This window comes from Enoplosus armatus, chromosome 20 (genome assembly GCF_043641665.1).
Source record: "Enoplosus armatus isolate fEnoArm2 chromosome 20, fEnoArm2.hap1, whole genome shotgun sequence".
Lineage (NCBI taxonomy): Eukaryota > Metazoa > Chordata > Actinopteri > Centrarchiformes > Enoplosidae > Enoplosus > Enoplosus armatus.
In genome coordinates, this window is record NC_092199.1 from 7,444,721 (window position 1) to 7,461,698 (window position 16,978).

Consider the following 16,978-nt stretch of genomic DNA (forward strand, 5'->3'; position numbering starts at 1 on the left):
TACTTACATAAAAATGATCGGCTACATGACTTTGCATGAAGACTGCACACCAAAGTGGCAAAACAGCGGAGAATGAAGTTGACTTTTAAAATGCATCTACTTCAAATCTAAAACATCTTTGCAAGACCTTGGCCTGACTGAACAATAGAAACCAAGGCCAAGAGCTTAGCAAAGAGTGTTTGTTTGTTATCCATCTTGAACAATTTGTTAAGTTACAGCTACAAAAACCACAAAAACAAGCAAAATGTGGTCAAGGCCCTCATGAAGCTGACTTTTATCCTCAGAGGATGAGAAATGTATAGCTGTCAAAGGACTGTGAAGCTTCTTCTTTTTGGTCGTTTTGCCTCGAAGCTGACCACAATTCAACAATCTTAGCCACTCCGGTGGCTTCCGTCTCCAGTGCGTTGTATTCGGGCCTGAACCAGCTCGTGGGACACTCTCTTGCGGTCCTTGGCCAGGCCCAGGAAGCACATGAAGTCGATGAAACAAGTGGTAAGGTTCAACTTGCAGCCAAACTCGCTGGTTGCATAGTCATAGGGGAACGAGTGGTGATAGTTGTGAAATCCTTCACCTGTAAGGTACAAGAAACAGCGGTCAACAAATCACACTACAAACAGGAAACAATTAATAGGACATGATATGTATCAGACTGTGTAAAAGCTGGATGCTGTTTACTAGACATTTAGATTGATTAAGTGTCACATCAACAAAAGTAATCGTGTCTGAGATTTTAAGTAATGATCCTTTTCGCTCATGTTAATTGAATCCACAAAAGAGGTTGTGTTGTTCCATTAGTCAGCAGGATATCTTGCATACTACTTGACATTTGATGGAAAGTTAAGCCAGTGGCCAAGAAAGACCACCGCATCACAACTGGTCGTGTTTCGTGAGCGGGAATCTACAAACGGCGCTGATTTTGGTGTAGTGCATTTAGAATTGCAGGATCCCATACATAATCATTACAAGAGAAACGACAGAAGAAGAGGAGTCAGCTGGCTCAGCCAGAGAAGTTCTCTTAGGCCTAAAAACACAGAAGCCTTTTTGGTGTTAGCGCCTGGTGAGCAACTTTCATTGGAATGAACTAAGTGCCATCTTAGAACATCCCGCTCCATATCCAGGTCTTTTAAAATATCCATCAGGTGCTCAGCGCCCTTGCCACACTAGTGACTCCTATTGGTTGGTCCAGTTGCCTGCATAGTGGAGGGCAAGGTGGATAGAGTGAGAAACAGGCATAAATAAATAGAATAACTCCTGAGACTCTTCCATGTTTGATCATTGATTTTGATCATTTTATTGAATCTTCCGCACATTTGGTAGATGAAATGTTTGAATGAGCTTGAAAAAGTTCATTTGCTTTGTGATATTCCATACCATTCTCCTATCATTGGTAGTTAAATTAGTTTAGGCGTAGCTTATTTGACATACACTGCACTGCAACAGGAGCACATATCAACTCCAAGCGATCCTGCAAAAGTTAATGTTTTTATATAATATTTCTATTGCCATAAGTGTTTGTTTTTATTTGCCTTTAGTTTGCTTTTTTTCTCATCTCTGTAAAGCACTTAATAACTTTGTTAAGAAAATGCCATACAAATAAAGTTTTATTATCATTAGTATAAGTCATGAGTCTGAGTCTCTTCATCTTATATTTTCTTACAATGAGAGCACATTTTCATGTGTTTTTCATACCTATAGCGCTGAATGTGACAAATGAGTTCTCCCTTGGGTTGATGTTCTTGTCATAGGGCCTGTTTCCCCACATGTGCGCCGCGCTGTTGACCAGCCAGGTGGCGTTCAGCACCAAGGTGTACCTCAGCAGAGCCGGGACGAAGTACGCCACCCACAGAGACTCCCCCCACATGTACCAAGGCACGAACATGGGGACGAAGAAGCACATGAGCAGCACAGACGGCCTGTAATACCTGTTGAGTAGACAAGAGAGGGTGGAGAGCAGAAAGAATGGAGCTGTTTACTCAGTACAACATAAACATTAAACATTCAAATGCTCTGCTTGACGGACGCGTTAACACTCCACATTACACAGTTTTCACAGAAGCCAACCTTGAGTCAATCTCAACATGCATGAATGGCATGTTAGTAATTGCCACCTCGTTCAACCAGAGTGACTAATACACCCTGCACTGTAGACACAACTCTGCAGCAGTGGTGGGTAAATTGTAGTGGGTGGAGGAGTTTCTTTTTTCTTTGTTTACTCTTTCTTTGTATTTGATATATCATCAGAAAATAAAATTATGAAACACAATTCTGCTTATTTACTGTCCACACAACCTGCCAAACGAGTAAAGTGCATCCATCTTTTAAAAGATTAAATACTTCCAGGTTGATATTTAGCTGTTATATAAAGTGTAATCATTGACTGAAGCCACTTACTTCCTTTGAAACATTACAACTTTGTCGGCCAGCAGATCAGTGAGCTCCAGCTTGCGTCCTTTCTCAATAACGTCAGGGTGTTTGCGCACCAGCAGCCAGCCAATGTGAGCAAAGAAGAAGCCCCGGACGGCGTTGTGAGGGTCAGCATCTGTCTCTGAATACTTGTGGTGAACCCTGTGATCTCGAGCCCATTCAAAGATATCATTCTGTGGATTCAAGTAAAGGCAGAGATTACATGCACTGTGGACACAACATGGTACTTACACAGTAATGAAAACTGCAATTATCACAACGTTAAGCGTGTGCTTGTGTGTCATTTTTAGGTACCTGAAATGCCATGGAGTTAGCAACACCAAGAAAGATCCTTAGAGGTAATGTGGCCTTGTAGGATCTGTGACTCCACAGGCGATGAGCGCCTGCAGTAACTCCTAAAGCACTTACCAAAAAGCAAAAAACGGCTGTGGGGAGAAATGCATAAAGAAATTAGTTTGACTGCCTTCTAATGCTCTTTCTGCTGCTGTCATAAGTACTTTATCACACTAATACTGCTAATACTGAGACAGTCACATGTAACAATATATCTGTGTAACTGAAGGGGAGATCATGCCCCGAAAACAGTAAAATAATCTTTCAAAAAGAAGTTCTATAGCATTTGTTCACCAGGCTGTTTATAAGACCTTTCTTTTGTATTACAGGAAACATATTTGTGAATTTGTGCCAAAATGATCTTCACAATACAATTACATGTATCACACTAGCCTTCCTGCATAATATTTCTAGCTAAAAATCATTTACATTTGCCTTTGACTAAACTGGTTTTTACTAGCCTACTTGTTTCACAACAGATTAAATAACCACGAACGAAGCAAGGCATGTTATATGAAGCTGTGACACTCTCTGGGTAATGTAATTGTTATATCAGATGATCACTGGGCGGATAAAACCATTTGATGATTGCATGTGTGATGAGACTGGAACTATTAACATCTATTCAGAAGTGCAACGTCCATGGTTTTGATTTATTTGAAATACACATCCCAATTAATTCTAACAAAATGTTTAAAGTAAATAAGTAGCATGCAGTTTATGTAATTAACTGGCGACTCTTCCTTTGTCTGCATTCCCACTATACTGTTACTTAATCAAAAAGCCATGATAGCTGGTCTCTGTTGTTAAGGAGTAGAAGTTATTTTCCTGACAAGCATGCACTGTGCAGTTTACAGCTTTAAGATACATGCTGTGACATGAAATCCCTGATGATATATGCCTGATCTATAATCCCAGGACATGCAGTACACTGGGAGGATCATGCACAGATCCATGCATGCAGCAGTAATGAGAAAGTGGGCCAGGTTGCTGACATAACAGTTGTGATTTGGGTAAAATATTGTACTCAACTGACAGAAAAAGACACAAAATGCCACAATCAATACCCAGCCTTTGCAGAAATAACGTGATGTAACAGGTAGGATTTTAACTTACACCAAAGCAAGGTCAAAGGAGATGCTGAAGGTATGAGGAACATGGCGTACAGGGCACCTATATGCAAAACAGTCATCAAAAAGACATTTTTCCATACGATGCTCCTGGCAGGTTTGGGGCCCTCTTTCTCTTTGTATGTGTGATCAAACACGTCTTCCCTGGTGGCCTCTGGAACACCATTCCCGTTACTGGACTTGTGCTGCTTCTTCTCTAACGCCTCCGCCTCCGTCATCGTGGCAGCGGTTCGGTGATGCTCTGAGCGGCAAAAATGAGACAAATCGGTCATCTCGGCGTTTCTGTGAAGAGCTAACGTCACGGAGGCTAAAACACCTTCACACGGTGAATGTTAATTATTTTTCTGCTAGCAGGCTAAGCTAGCTGGCGCTGCTGGTTGGCGCTGGTGAGGAAAAGGATGGTCATGTAACGATGATGCTGACTTCTAGCTGACATACGACATTTGCTGCGTTGCGTAACACTGATATTACACCTGTAGAATAAATAAACGGTGGATAAATAACTCACCAAAGACGGACAGAAGAGTAGAAACGAGAGTTGGGGTGTTAAACGGAGATGAAGCTGGTCTGCTTTACACAAAACTACAGTAAAAAGGGAGAGTGATAGTCAGCTCTGCAGCGAACGAATCAATAAGAGCTGGAGCTCGAGGTGCGACTGACCAATCAGCGCTCGGATGCCGCCTCAAGCTCGGACTCTGATTGGCTGCCTGTTTATCTGCTGTTCACCTTTTATTCATTCTCCTGCCAGATGTATATTTACCTCCCCTGGAGAGCAGCCGCTGTTGTCTAGACATGTATTGAATCAACCACATTCATATTTCCATTCACGCATGGATTAAAACGAAACCGGCGCGATGCGAGCAGAGTGACGAGGTGTTATATTAAACGATGAAACTGGAACAAAACAAGTTACTGTACAGCAAACCCAGCTGCAGAGGACCCCCGCCCGCCCACACAGGGAAAATACAGGGATGCTTGTCCTGTGACGTCATCATCATCCCCCAAAAAGTTAGAAAAAAAATAAAAAAAGAAAGATAATAGGATAATAATATAAATATTAAAGAAATATTAGATCCAGTAAATAATATAACAGAAAATGAGGGTCGCTTTACTCACTGTTTAACGCCAGAAACTGAATGTTTTAGGTTTTAGGAACATCAGATTTAGAAAATACCGGGGGAAAAAAACAATTTTATGAATAAGAATAGGGATACTGTTATACCGTTATACTGTTATATAATTTATGTGCTGATTTCAAATCCAATTTACTTCAATCAAATGATGTAAAAAGACTATCAATTGTAAAATAGACATACTGATGTAATGTTGCAGTGGGTCACAGTACTTCACAGGACCCAAATTAAAGAGCGTTAACACATCCATGGGTTTTCACCTTCATGACCTACATTTGAAAACAGACGGTTTGTCTCCATCTAGAGGAGAAATGAGGCAGCACAGGGAGCCGACAGTGCGTTCATATCGTGCAAACAGGGCTAACCCATTTCTTAAACGCCAGGTCTCCAGACACCAGCAGCAAAAACGGCCAACAAACTGACAACTTCTATGTCACCAACTGACATTCATTCTGTTAGCAGCATCCGCATGACGTCATCATTAGGCGCCTTTATTTACTTCTGGTCCAGTTAGCTGCTGCCCGCTGCAATGGAAGTAAACAGGGACGAAGCGGAGCGTTGCATAGACATCGCAACTGCGGCGTTAACCAACGACCAGCCGGAGAAGGCGCAGAGGTTCCTGGAGAAGGCGCAGCGACTCTTCCCGACAGAGAAAGCGAAGGGTGAGTTAAGATGGCCGAGCCCAAGCAAGGGGCGCTTCATCTCGGGAGGTACGCAGCATCATCACCGGCAGCATCACCTGCATCCCGGATGAGCTCTGCAGCGCATGTAGCCGGGGCCTTTGATAGCAAGCTAGCTAGCTGGTTGAGATACTTTGTTCATCATACCAGCTCCTGTATGTCATACTGTTGCTATTTCAAGACAAATTGCCTCTGCTGTAACTATTTTTTGTGAAACATCCCGTACACCTGCTCAACATGAAACAGATGTGGTAAAGGTGTCAGTGATAACTTGTAATCAGTTGCCCTTCCATCAGATTGCTAGCAAAGCCCAGAAAGTCAGTTAACTGCAGGGCAAGGGTGGGAGAGGGGCATAAAGACCTCTAGATGACCAGAAAGCCAGAAAAAAAATACTGTACTATATATGAATATGTATGCCATGCCCACACATACATGTCTGTGCATACCCATATACGATCGTGTACAGCTGATGGAATAGAAATAAACTGACGATGAATATCTCCTGAAAGCAGCAATCCCTAAAATAATGTCACATCAATATGGCGGTTTACAGTGCTGTGATATATAAGTGTATGCAGGCATTGTACAGTAACTTAACTTTAAGTGGCACATGAATATATGTTGATATTTAGGCATTTGGTCTAAAATACTGTGATATTTGAGAGTTTTTTTTATGAATATCCCCAAGTCCTATGGGTTAAGTTGGAACACCTTTCCAATTTGAATTAGAATTTACTCCCATTGCTTATAAAATCCAAACTAAAAAGTACCACAGGCCAAGAAAACAGAGCCTACAATAAAACCTAGATATTCGTTTGAGATGCCTAAAGGGCACCACAGTTGCTACTCTAACAACATTGTATTAAGGCCCTTGTATAGCTGTTGTAGTCATCTAATAATCAGTCCAACAAACACTTTCTGTGATTGAGGGGTCTGTGTTACAGCCTCTGTTGATGTAAGGGTCCTTATTATGTGAACTGCTAATGCAGGGAATATTTTACAGTGTAGTGGTCCCACCTATAGTACCTGGCACCTGCTGCAGGACCTGCCAGGCAAATCTGGCCATGGTCAGAAAAAACCCCATCTGTGCCTTTTCAGCCACTCCAATGTTGAATGCTTTGTCTGAATATATTTTAACATTCACAACACTGTTACTGTATCCCTTCTAGTACTGCTGGAGCTAATAGCAAAGAATGGATTTACACCTAGACATGGCGGCCACTCAGACTTCAGTGGGGTCTCGGGGCCTCGACAGCGGCAGACCAAGACTGAGGATACCAGACCCGAAGAAAGACCTTCAGACACTACAAAATCCTACACAGCGGATCAGCTAGATGCTGTGAGGAGGTAAGGCTGATATTTGTGTAAATCTGGCATTGGTTAGAAAGAATAATTGACTCCTGTCACACCTGATGCTGAGACTCATGTGTTCTCTACACAGGATAAAACAATGTAAAGACTTCTATGAAATTCTTGGGGTCCAGGCAGACGCCTCTGAGGATGAACTCAAAAGATCATATAGAAAACTTGCCTTGAAATTCCATCCAGACAAGAATCATGCTCCAGGTGCTACAGAGGCATTTAAAGGTGACCAGCATGAACTTTCATTCATCACTGACGTTGGTGTCTTGCAGACAGCAGAAAGCCTAATTAGAGGCTATAATTATGTTTACAGAAGGTGTCTTTCTTTGTGATGCTCAAACATAAGGTCATCATTTTTTTTATTTCCAACAGCTATTGGGAATGCATATGCTGTTCTGAGTAATGCTAACAAAAGGAGACAATACGATCAATGTGGAGAAGAGAGGAGGCATCCTTCAAGGCATGGCCCAGACAATGAAAACTTTGAGCCAGATATATCACCTGAAGACCTCTTTAATATGTTCTTTGGAGGAGGTTACCCGTCAAGTTAGTGTCACTGTTCTGTGTTTTCATGCCAAGCTTGTGAGATACAGTATTTTCATTGTAATACTCGTTATGATCTGTCTATTAAGTTCTATATATGCTACATTAATCTAGGTAATGCTAATGTCTACACTAATGGGCGGATGCGTTACCAAAGGCGAGAGAGAAGGGAGCGACAGCGAGATGTAAGTTGGTTGTTATTATAAGAGCTCTTGCAAACTGCAGATATGCAAATAATGTAAAGTGATTGTTAAACAGCAGGGGGAGACATTGAGGCATCTGTAATTTTACATTTTGAGGTGCATTCAGCAATATTGTGTCTTTCAAAGATTTTTTAAAACAAAGCAAATATCGTCTGGTGAATGTGTTTGATTCAGCTGTGAGGTTCTGACACTGATGTGTTTTCTTTGCAGGGAGGCCTCGCTCTCTTCGTGCAGGTCATGCCCATCCTCATCCTGGTTATTGTGTCAGCTCTCAGTCAGATCATGGTCAATAACCCTGCCTACAGCCTCAGCTTCAGGCCGTGAGTGTGATTGAATGAACTGTTGTTCTGCAAAATTCCAACAGACTTAGACTAAAGATTATCTTCACATTACATAAACCCAAGTTCAAGACCATGTTTGAAATGTCACAGATTTATAGATTAACCAGCCCAAAAATAGATTTGCTTTCATAATCTTTGCAGTTATATTGCTTCCTGAGAAAGATCCATTGTATAGACTTTTCAGTGTCGTGTTTGATTTAGAAAGAACATCTTGATGCTGCCTCAGTTAGTTCCAAATAATCACAGACTTCTTCTGTCTTTGCAAGGACTGCTGGCTCCGTGTTGTCTGCCTTCGTGTTTCAGATGCACTTCTGTAGTTTCTGTGAGCCGTTATCAGCCATGAGTCATGTTAACAGAGACAGACGGTGCCAGAGCTGTCATCCTTGTGCTGCGTTCGGTCATATGATACTCCCCCCCCCCCCCCCCCCCACACACACACACTTTGTCATATCTTCATGCAGGTCTGCAGGTTACACGCAGAAGAGGCTGACGGAGAACCTGAAGGTGCCATATTACGTGGGGGAGCACTTTTCCAGAGAGTTCACTGGAGTGAATCTGAAGAATCTGGAGCGGACGGTGGAGGATGATTATATTTCCAACCTTCGCAACAATTGCTGGAAGGAGAAACAACAAAGTATGTTTGCCAGGAAAACTAATTGTGCTTATAAAGTTGTTTCTGCCATTATCAGTCCAGGGAAATTGATTAAAGACATAATTAGATTTTTATTTATTTGTTTCCTGCAGAGGAAGGCATGCTTTACAGAGCTCGCTATTTTGGAGACACTGATCTGTACCAAAGAGCACAGAGGGCTCGCACACCGAGCTGCGCCAAGCTGTCCGAGATCACAGCTTCATTACATGGTTGAGGCTGCTTTCATAATTACAAGCAAGTTCTCAATTTTTCTCATTTCTGAACACATTTTGCCGTGACTACCCGCATGTTTCATTTCATTTCACAAAGTAAAAATGTTTTTCTTCTTCTTGTCAGGTTTCCAGAATCAACACAAAAGATTATTGGCTGTAAATAGATGAGCTTTAACAATCTGGAGACTGAAGATGACTCAACAAGCAACACAAACAAACCAGCACCAATCTGCATCAAACTGACCCCACGGACTGGCTGCAACCATTTCTGTGGAACTTTAGTATGTGAAATTAAAACATAATGTTAGTAATAATGTTTTGAAATGGAAAAGCCACTTAAAAATAGCTTGTCCTCCTGACAAGATAGGGGTTTGGAAAACCTCCAAGCCCCAATTTTGAGCGGGAGCCATGAAGCTGGCAGAGGTCACTTCATGTTTTTTTTGGGAGAATGCAGTATGAAACCAGAGCGCAGTGAGTGTGATATAGTCGTACGGATGTTATTTATGTAGCAGCTGATTAGATACCACAGTGAATGCTTCCTCTTTCATTTTATGCAGTCAAATCGGCGGAGGAGACGGGTTTGAGGGGGATTTGCTGATTTGACTTCAAATGCACATTCTGAAACTATGCAGGAATAATGTGAAACCTCTGATGAATATACACTCATGTCTAGGGTTTGTCAGACACTTGAACACCTGAGATTTGTCTTCTTCTGCTGTGTGTGTGTGTGTGAGAGAGAGATAACAATTAGGAAATGTCCCTTTACACTTCCTCCTTTAATTGTATTAAAGATAGAACTATATTGTGTAACTTGATGGCACTTCACAATAAATGCTGAGAGAATGAGAGATGTGCCTATCCACAAAGTGGGACTTTAAAAGGTTCTTGTTTTGGAGTGTAATGTCTATGAGGAACATCATCTGTTGGAAAAAGCAATTTTTGTCACACTTTTTAAGTGTCTAGTATGCTATTTATTTTTTGTATTATTTATTTTAAAAATGGATTATCAGACTGAGAAAACACTACAGATGTTGCTCACTTTTTTCCACCTTGTTTTTACTCCCAGATGAAAATAAATATGGATGCTTAAACGTGTTGAAAGTGACTCATCTCTCCGAGCAGAATGAGCTCAGAATGTGGGGACAAAGGCTCAGTCAGCACATTCGGCTCTTAAAGCCCGTCGCCCGGCTGACTGAGACTGGGAACTGGAAAACATGGCTTTGTGCACGTTCACATTTCTGGGGGACGTGCAGCATGTGCCCGGCAGGAACTACAGCGTCACATTCTTTAACCGCAAATGTACTCGGCTGTTTTTGGCAGTCGTTGCACCTCTGCATTCTAATTTTGACTCGACAGATTTTGCATTTGCACATCACCATCAGTTTTATCAACTTGTTCATGATGTGTCTGATAATGGCTGGCAACATTACTCCTCACTTCTGCAGGTATCTTAGTATTCTGGTATAGTTTGTCAAAGAATAGTCATACAGTATGTATATGTGGTTGAATATTTAGCAGAATCAAATGCAATTTCTCATTTTTGATTCATACAGTAACTTTAAAAAGACAGATTTTGTTTCACTTTCCCAAACGAAACCTGAGCCTGGATTTTAAACTACAAATGGATGATCTAGATACAAGTTTCATGAAGTAACAGCAGAAAAAGAATTGTTAAAAAAAAGAATAATTTATTTGCAATCATGAAAAGTACAAAAACAGTGCAATGTTATGAGTATTTGAATGTCAAATAAATAAAGTTGAAAGCAGTCTACAGTCACAAAATCAAGTTACATTTGAAATCTTAGCCGTAGCTTGCACACAAACTGCACAAGGCAATCACTGGTAGGTCTTTGCACTTGAACTTAAGCAGTCATTAAAAAAAAAGGTCCCTAATGGTTTGCTTGGTCTACAATTCATCACTTGGTTTACATTATAATTAAATGCCATGTGTAAAGAAAAAAACAAGAACAATGGTTTAATGACTATAAGCATATAGCTAGCTGCCGTTGTGGGGTTTCAATAGAAACTGAGGTACGCACTTTAATACTCACAAAATGCCTATTTACCAAGTGTATCATCATGGTTACACATTGTAATTTGAAAATCTGACCGTCAGTGAGCATGTGTCAAAGCCACACCTGCTCCAGGTACCATAAACTTCAGCTCCCGTACAGTGGGAACAATAGGCTACATCATGACGTCCATCCTTACACTTCAGAAGGCATCGCATACATGTAGATATAGTAATAAGGCCCTTCTGTGAGCTTAACTGGGCGTTTTAAAAAACGCAGACAATAAAACATCGACAGTCCCTTACACTTAACATTCTTCAATGAGCAGTTCTTCAGAACAATACAGTTTCTTCTTGATCACACGGAAACCAGTGCTAAGTTTAATGGCTTGTCTCACTACTGGAGTGGAAGGAGACTTTGTGCTAAAAAGTCCTTGTATTTTCGGCCACAGCCCACCAGACTCTAGCCTCAACACCAGGGTCAGCTGAAAGGTGGGGACAAGGTAGGGGTCCACAGATAGCTGACCCATGCTCTCACAGACAGCCCCTTGCTCCACACAAAGGTCAATGAGAGCCCCTCTTAAACCGCAGGGCTCACTAGCTGCCAGGTGAAGGAGCTCCTGTCCGATGTGCTCCAGAAGTTTCTCAGGAATGAGCAGTTTGGTACATCGTAAGGCGCAGTCTGAGTCTTTGGCTTCTCGCAGGCTTCCTGCAATAAGGTCCACTACTTCTTTCAGGATGGTCTCCTCCATTGGATCATAAAACAGGTCTTCATTAGAGGGAGACAGGTCACTGTAGACATCTGACCCTGTTAAAAGAGACACGGTGGGTTAGAACTGGAACCAAGTACAAATAGGAAAAAAATCTAATTCACCTCTAATGAAGTGTTAGAAATGTTTGCAGCTGTGTTTACCCGAGTCTGAGAGATCACTCCTGCTGCCATTGTTAGACCCAGACTCAATACTGCTGCTGTGGGAAGATGTGCTGAAATCAGTCAATCTTTGCACCAGTTTGCCCCAGGACATCCTCCTGGGACTGCCGTCCACTGGAGAAGGGGGTGAGCTGCCCATATCAGTGGGTGTTGAGAGAGCTGGCATGGTTGTCTTCTTTGCAGTATTCAACAGTATCAGCTGCTTTTGTGGTCAGCTGTTTATGAGGAAACAAAGACAACAGATAAGCACTTAAACTCTAGATAAAAGACGGTACTTAACAGTTAAATTAAACTTAACATGCATTTAAAGCATAGCTTGTTGAGGAATGTATGAACAGAACAAGTTTAGAGCAAGAACATCTTTGTTTGTCGATAGCTAGCAGCTGCTTAACTGTTCAAATTAGCTACCAAGCGAGCAAAATTAACAACTGTAACACAGTACTTACAGCTTATTTGACAACGGCGACGTTCAAGTCCGTTGTCGATGTTTAAGACGGTGATTTGAATGATTATAGTCTTCAATAACAGCTATCTGTAGACTTCTGTGCCCGACGCTTCCTCTTTCTCTCACCAGCTGCCGAGCTCTGCGGTTCATCCTGCAACAATGCTTATATAGGAGCTGTTAGGCCACGCCTACCGCTCTCCAGCCAGCCAATCAAAAAGAGAGGCACGCCATCTGCGCTGTATCTTGCCTGGTAACATGCCAGCAGAGAAGAAAGACAAACAGGAGGAGGAGGTGGAGGGGTTGGGGTGATGAATAGCAGATCCCAGTGTTGTGGAAATGTACAGGGACTTGCCTGGGCTTGCAAGGACCATATTGTGTTTCTTTGTTTAATAGCCTCCATAAGCATAAATAAATGGCTCTGCTGTATGTGCATCCAGAGTATTGACAGCATTGAATAAAATCCATGCAGGCTAGGCTCAGCTCAGCTGGTTCAGTGTTGCAGTGCACATTACGTCACCTGTTTTGCTCAACCATTACATCAGAATTTTTTATCTGCCACACAGAGATGCAAACAACACACAGTCAGCTGCATATAAAAACACTGGGTACATGGTATAATGATGAAAAATATATGTTTTATATACACACAGATGTGCAACATGTACAATCTTCATCTTCTACATTTAGCCCTCAAATGGAACAACAATGAAATCATGCAGAGCAATAGGAATGCACCAGGAGGCTAGCTGACACACTACTATTTAATTATTGCTCTAGCATTTATTACTGTCACAAAATATGTTCTGGTGCTATCAAAGTACTTTAAAGCATAAAAAACACTGCAAAGGAATTAAATTGAAAGTCAGTTAAGTTGTTACAGTAAGTTATGAAATACTACCAGATGATAAATTGCATAAAAACAGAAACATTGCTGTGCTAAGCAGAAACTGCTGCTGTTTCTGTACTGTACATGACATACTCAATGTTTACCCAGAGAAAAGTTTTTGGAAGGCAGCCAGATATATGCTGTGCTGCTACACGTGAGGGGGATGGACTGTACTTTATATCAGGGAGGAACTGAAAGACATAAACACGTGTAGGCACAGTGTGTTCTGAGGGGGATGTTATGAATTAAGAGTCATCATCAGAAAGTTTTGAAATGTTTGTTCCTTTTTCATATGCAAAGAATGTGGTCTAAGGTTAAATGCCTCAGTAGCTTTTGTAAGGATAGAAAACAGTTTCAAACTTTGAGCAAACAAGTCGTAAAATGAATTCCTAGAAAGTGCGATGAATACCAAACTTTTGAACTCTAGGAGGAAATCTAAGCTCTGGCTAGAGGTGTGTCTTGTAATGTCCAGGGCCGTCCTTAGACATTTACGCCCAGAACAGTACATTCTGTACGTTCCCACCCTTCATTTGTTTGAAAACATCCATTCACTGAGCAAAACACCAAGATCTGCCCGTTTCCTTGCTGTCAACACAGCAGAGAAGTGACATGGACAGAAGTACCAGAAGAACTGTGCATATTTTCAACAACAGCTAGGTAAATTGAGACAACATAAAACAAACAGCAACACAAAGATTTAGTTGCCTATCTACAACATAATGTAAATCAACTCAGTGAGGTGGGGTAGGACAAATTCTACATGGCCAAACAAACACCAACTGACCCAAGGAATGTCCAAGTATGACTTTATTTACAAGCTCTCTTTGTTTTGCTCCAAGTGCTGTTGGAGCGAGCAGCAATGAGGACATAGAGAGAGAGGAGAGGCAGCAGGTTTTCAGATTTATGAGTTACAGTGCAGCCATGTAGAAACACAATGCCTCACTTCAAGGGATTTATTACGTTACCAAAGAGATTCTTTCCCTTAACAGTGCGGCTAAGAGCAGATTGGACTGGCAAAACAACTTTATTAGCCTGAACCAGTTGAAAAACCTATACATAATCTTTTACAAAGTTTTGAACTGTTTAGTTATTAGTATATAATAAGGAGATTATCTATTATCGACAGAGGTTTATTTTAGAATGCAGAGTAAAATATAACAAGTTGTTTTAAAAAAACAAACCATGCTCATACAATAGCAAAAGTGACAAAACAATACACACATTCAGTATCTCCAGATATTTCACACTTAAGAATAAAACCATAAAGAAGGAATATTATTTATGAACTGAAATTATCTCCTTCTGTTTGGCTGATTTATTAAGCGAAGGCATCTGGATCTCTTTATTTAAGATGGTGTAAATCCCAATAGCTGTTCAATTGGTTTGTACCGCCACTCATCTGCTTCCAGCTCCTCCACCAAGCTGGCAAGTTTCTCCATTCGAGAGACTTGTTGATCTGGAAGAATACAACATTGTTAGGGTACCAGCTTTTCATAGAGAAACCAAAACAAACATGTTTTGCATATATAGTTACTGACTTACCATGTTTAACCTGTTTAAGTGTGGAGGCAACTTGGTAGCTGAATACAGACTCACATAAAAATCTGTCAGATCCATCTACAAAAAACACACACAAAAGAAAAAGAAGTTAAATGCCAGAGAAGATTACTTTAAAATACACAACTGAAGCCTTGGTGTACACTAGGCTAATAGAAAAAGGTCAAAATGGAGCTTTCAAGCTACTCCAGAGGGAGAACTTCAGGTTAAGTATTGTGCAATTTTCAGCATTATGTAAAAAGGGCCTTCACAGTTTTGACATAAACAAAGAGGAACAGCTCGAGACCTTCAGCATCCCTTTGTTAGCCATTTTTAACCTTGCAGCACTCTGTGTGCTTTTAACACACAAGCCAAACTAACCACATTAGTGTATTTTGAGAGCCAGATGGCCTATCCTACGAGGAGAGGTAATGAAATCCCTATAGGGTAAAGCAGAAAATCAAGATACCAGACAAAGACTTTGCTGATGTTTAATTCAGACACGTCCACAACAGATATTTTGAAGTGCTACATAGGAACTCAGTTAAAAGAAAGAGGACACCAGCTTTGTAATGTGACTTTATTATAGCCTCAGGTTGTGTCGCTCATTTCATCATAGTTTTTGCATGAGACTTTTGCACTAATGTAAAACCAAGCATCTGTCTCTCTAAAGGATGAATACAAGCCAAACCTAAAAAAAAAGCATTCCGTGTGCTGTACAGTAACAAAGACTAGTTTAACTAATTTTCAAAGTTGTGACGGTGTCTTTACCAAAATAAAGATGGTAACAAACAAAGTGATATTTAGTATGATGCAAGAAAAACATTAATACATTGTTAAATATGAAAACAGAAAAGCATCACAGCAACACATATAAATGAACCTGATAACAAAGCTTTCAGAATTTGGTAATGCTTTGTACAAGAGGAGCAAGGCGATGTCACATCTGGCGGCCATCTTTGTTGGCTTGAACAACTTGGAAAAAGGGTGAAAAGGTCTTTATTGTGCAGCCCACAGATTTTACTTTTCGTGTTCCAGGTGGATGGAAGAGGCTCTGATGAATTTGGAAATGCCTTCAAAACAGCTGCAAGACTTTTTTATTTTATTTTGGCTTGTATGTATCATTCAGAAAAACAGATAATTTGCTTTGTGGCCTGAATGTAGAAAACAGTGCACAAGCCTCAAATCTCAGTAAAAACAATGATTGCATGAGAGACACACATTGCCTGACACTAACTTATTTATCCTAGTGCTTTCTCAATGTAAATGACCTAAAGGAAAAATGTACAGTGTGTTGCAAAATACTCTCATTGTATGATTCTCATATCCCCTGTCTTGTTGGAAGGGAGAGAAAGCTAAAGACAGATGCACTTAGCTGTGTGTTTTATATTACCTTCCATCATTTCACCAGCGCCTTTAGGATATGTGTACAAGACTTTCCTGGGAGGGATGAGCTCTGAAGCACTGAATCCAGAGCCGGTTACCGAGCTGCCGCTCACACCTCCCGCAGAAGAGGACGAAGAAGACGCTGCCATTGCTTTAGGAAACTTTAAAACAAATCACAAGACCTGTCACCGGTAGTACAGTGTGTAAGGCTAACGTTTTCGTAATCACGAAGGCAGTAAACTAAACCAGCATACGAAAGCTAACGTTGGTAGGTTTGCTTTCCTAGCTTTTATGGTGACTTACACTCTGATAGCAAGCTAACTTACTGCTACAACAAACGTTAAGTGGCTAGCAAGAAAGCTAACTATCCTGCTGATACCAATGTAGAAAACCACCAATCACCATTCATTTTACTAGACACAACATGGCCATAATTAACCGTTACTAACAATATAACTTACCGTCGATGTTCCAGTAAATCTATAACGACTTTAAATCCGCGTAGTTGCTTCTGTTGTTTGTTTAGAGGTCTTGCCAATAGTTTACGACAAACACAGCATTTTACGTTTGAAGCGGTAGCATTCTTACCACAGATTTTAAAGCAATGGGATGGTTCGCCTGCATCATCTGTCACTGAGTGAAAGTTAATTTCCGTTTGTAGATCTACTGAACATTAAAACAGAACCTTGTGTGTCGTGAAGCAGGGAAACCGATACGTGAACGTCAGTAACTAATCTAGTACGTTATGAACAACTAGTTAGCTAACTTAG

The 16,978-nt window shown here is 40.9% G+C and overlaps 4 protein-coding genes across 4 annotated transcripts; 1 reads left to right on the plus strand and 3 right to left on the minus strand.

Annotated features, from left to right (window-relative positions):
- Positions 1 to 283: 283 nt before the first annotated feature.
- On the minus strand, positions 284 to 4,491 carry scd (stearoyl-CoA desaturase (delta-9-desaturase)). Its single transcript, XM_070926860.1, has 6 exons — positions 4,396 to 4,491; positions 3,874 to 4,128; positions 2,719 to 2,849; positions 2,392 to 2,597; positions 1,690 to 1,922; positions 284 to 571 (listed from the first exon to the last, which is right to left on the minus strand). The coding sequence occupies exons 2-6, from the start codon at positions 4,103 to 4,105 to the stop codon at positions 372 to 374; spliced, it is 1,002 nt and encodes a 333-aa protein (XP_070782961.1). The 5' UTR covers positions 4,106 to 4,128; positions 4,396 to 4,491; the 3' UTR covers positions 284 to 371.
- Positions 4,492 to 5,549: 1,058 nt separating this feature from the next.
- dnajb12b (DnaJ heat shock protein family (Hsp40) member B12b) lies at positions 5,550 to 9,181 on the plus strand. Its single transcript, XM_070927101.1, has 9 exons — positions 5,550 to 5,682; positions 6,870 to 7,047; positions 7,142 to 7,287; positions 7,435 to 7,608; positions 7,720 to 7,790; positions 8,019 to 8,128; positions 8,611 to 8,783; positions 8,894 to 9,010; positions 9,138 to 9,181. Exons 1-9 carry the CDS (start codon positions 5,550 to 5,552, stop codon positions 9,179 to 9,181), a joined length of 1,146 nt encoding a protein of 381 aa, XP_070783202.1.
- A 1,500-nt stretch (positions 9,182 to 10,681) lies between these two features.
- Positions 10,682 to 12,529, minus strand: ddit4 (DNA-damage-inducible transcript 4). The gene is made up of 3 exons (XM_070927206.1): positions 12,402 to 12,529; positions 11,938 to 12,170; positions 10,682 to 11,832 (listed from the first exon to the last, which is right to left on the minus strand). The coding sequence occupies exons 2-3, from the start codon at positions 12,119 to 12,121 to the stop codon at positions 11,333 to 11,335; spliced, it is 684 nt and encodes a 227-aa protein (XP_070783307.1). The 5' UTR covers positions 12,122 to 12,170; positions 12,402 to 12,529; the 3' UTR covers positions 10,682 to 11,332.
- Positions 12,530 to 14,075: 1,546 nt separating this feature from the next.
- Positions 14,076 to 16,813, minus strand: anapc16 (anaphase promoting complex subunit 16). The gene is made up of 4 exons (XM_070926698.1): positions 16,670 to 16,813; positions 16,216 to 16,369; positions 14,829 to 14,903; positions 14,076 to 14,742 (listed from the first exon to the last, which is right to left on the minus strand). Exons 2-4 carry the CDS (start codon positions 16,355 to 16,357, stop codon positions 14,633 to 14,635), a joined length of 327 nt encoding a protein of 108 aa, XP_070782799.1. The 5' UTR covers positions 16,358 to 16,369; positions 16,670 to 16,813; the 3' UTR covers positions 14,076 to 14,632.
- Between the last annotated feature and the right edge of the window lie 165 nt (positions 16,814 to 16,978).

Excerpts from the sequence above, each read along its gene's own strand:
- scd (XM_070926860.1), bottom strand. The coding sequence starts at position 4,105 with ATGACGGAGGCGGAGGCGTTAGAGAAGAAGCAGCACAAGTCCAGTAAC. Across the intron at positions 2,598-2,718 it reads CTAACTCCATGGCATTTCAG|AATGATATCTTTGAATGGGC; the intron begins GTACCTAAAAAT and ends TTGAATCCACAG. Across the intron at positions 572-1,689 it reads TGTCACATTCAGCGCTATAG|GTGAAGGATTTCACAACTAT; the intron begins GTATGAAAAACA and ends TGTACCTTACAG.
- dnajb12b (XM_070927101.1), top strand. The coding sequence starts at position 5,550 with ATGGAAGTAAACAGGGACGAAGCGGAGCGTTGCATAGACATCGCAACT. Across the intron at positions 7,288-7,434 it reads TGCTACAGAGGCATTTAAAG|CTATTGGGAATGCATATGCT; the intron begins GTGACCAGCATG and ends TATTTCCAACAG. Across the intron at positions 9,011-9,137 it reads GATCACAGCTTCATTACATG|GTTTCCAGAATCAACACAAA; the intron begins GTTGAGGCTGCT and ends TCTTCTTGTCAG.
- ddit4 (XM_070927206.1), bottom strand. The coding sequence starts at position 12,121 with ATGCCAGCTCTCTCAACACCCACTGATATGGGCAGCTCACCCCCTTCT. Across the intron at positions 11,833-11,937 it reads GAGTGATCTCTCAGACTCGG|GGTCAGATGTCTACAGTGAC; the intron begins GTAAACACAGCT and ends CTCTTTTAACAG.
- anapc16 (XM_070926698.1), bottom strand. The coding sequence starts at position 16,357 with ATGGCAGCGTCTTCTTCGTCCTCTTCTGCGGGAGGTGTGAGCGGCAGC. Across the intron at positions 14,904-16,215 it reads CGCTGGTGAAATGATGGAAG|ATGGATCTGACAGATTTTTA; the intron begins GTAATATAAAAC and ends TGTTTTTTGTAG. Across the intron at positions 14,743-14,828 it reads ACTTAAACAGGTTAAACATG|ATCAACAAGTCTCTCGAATG; the intron begins GTAAGTCAGTAA and ends GTATTCTTCCAG.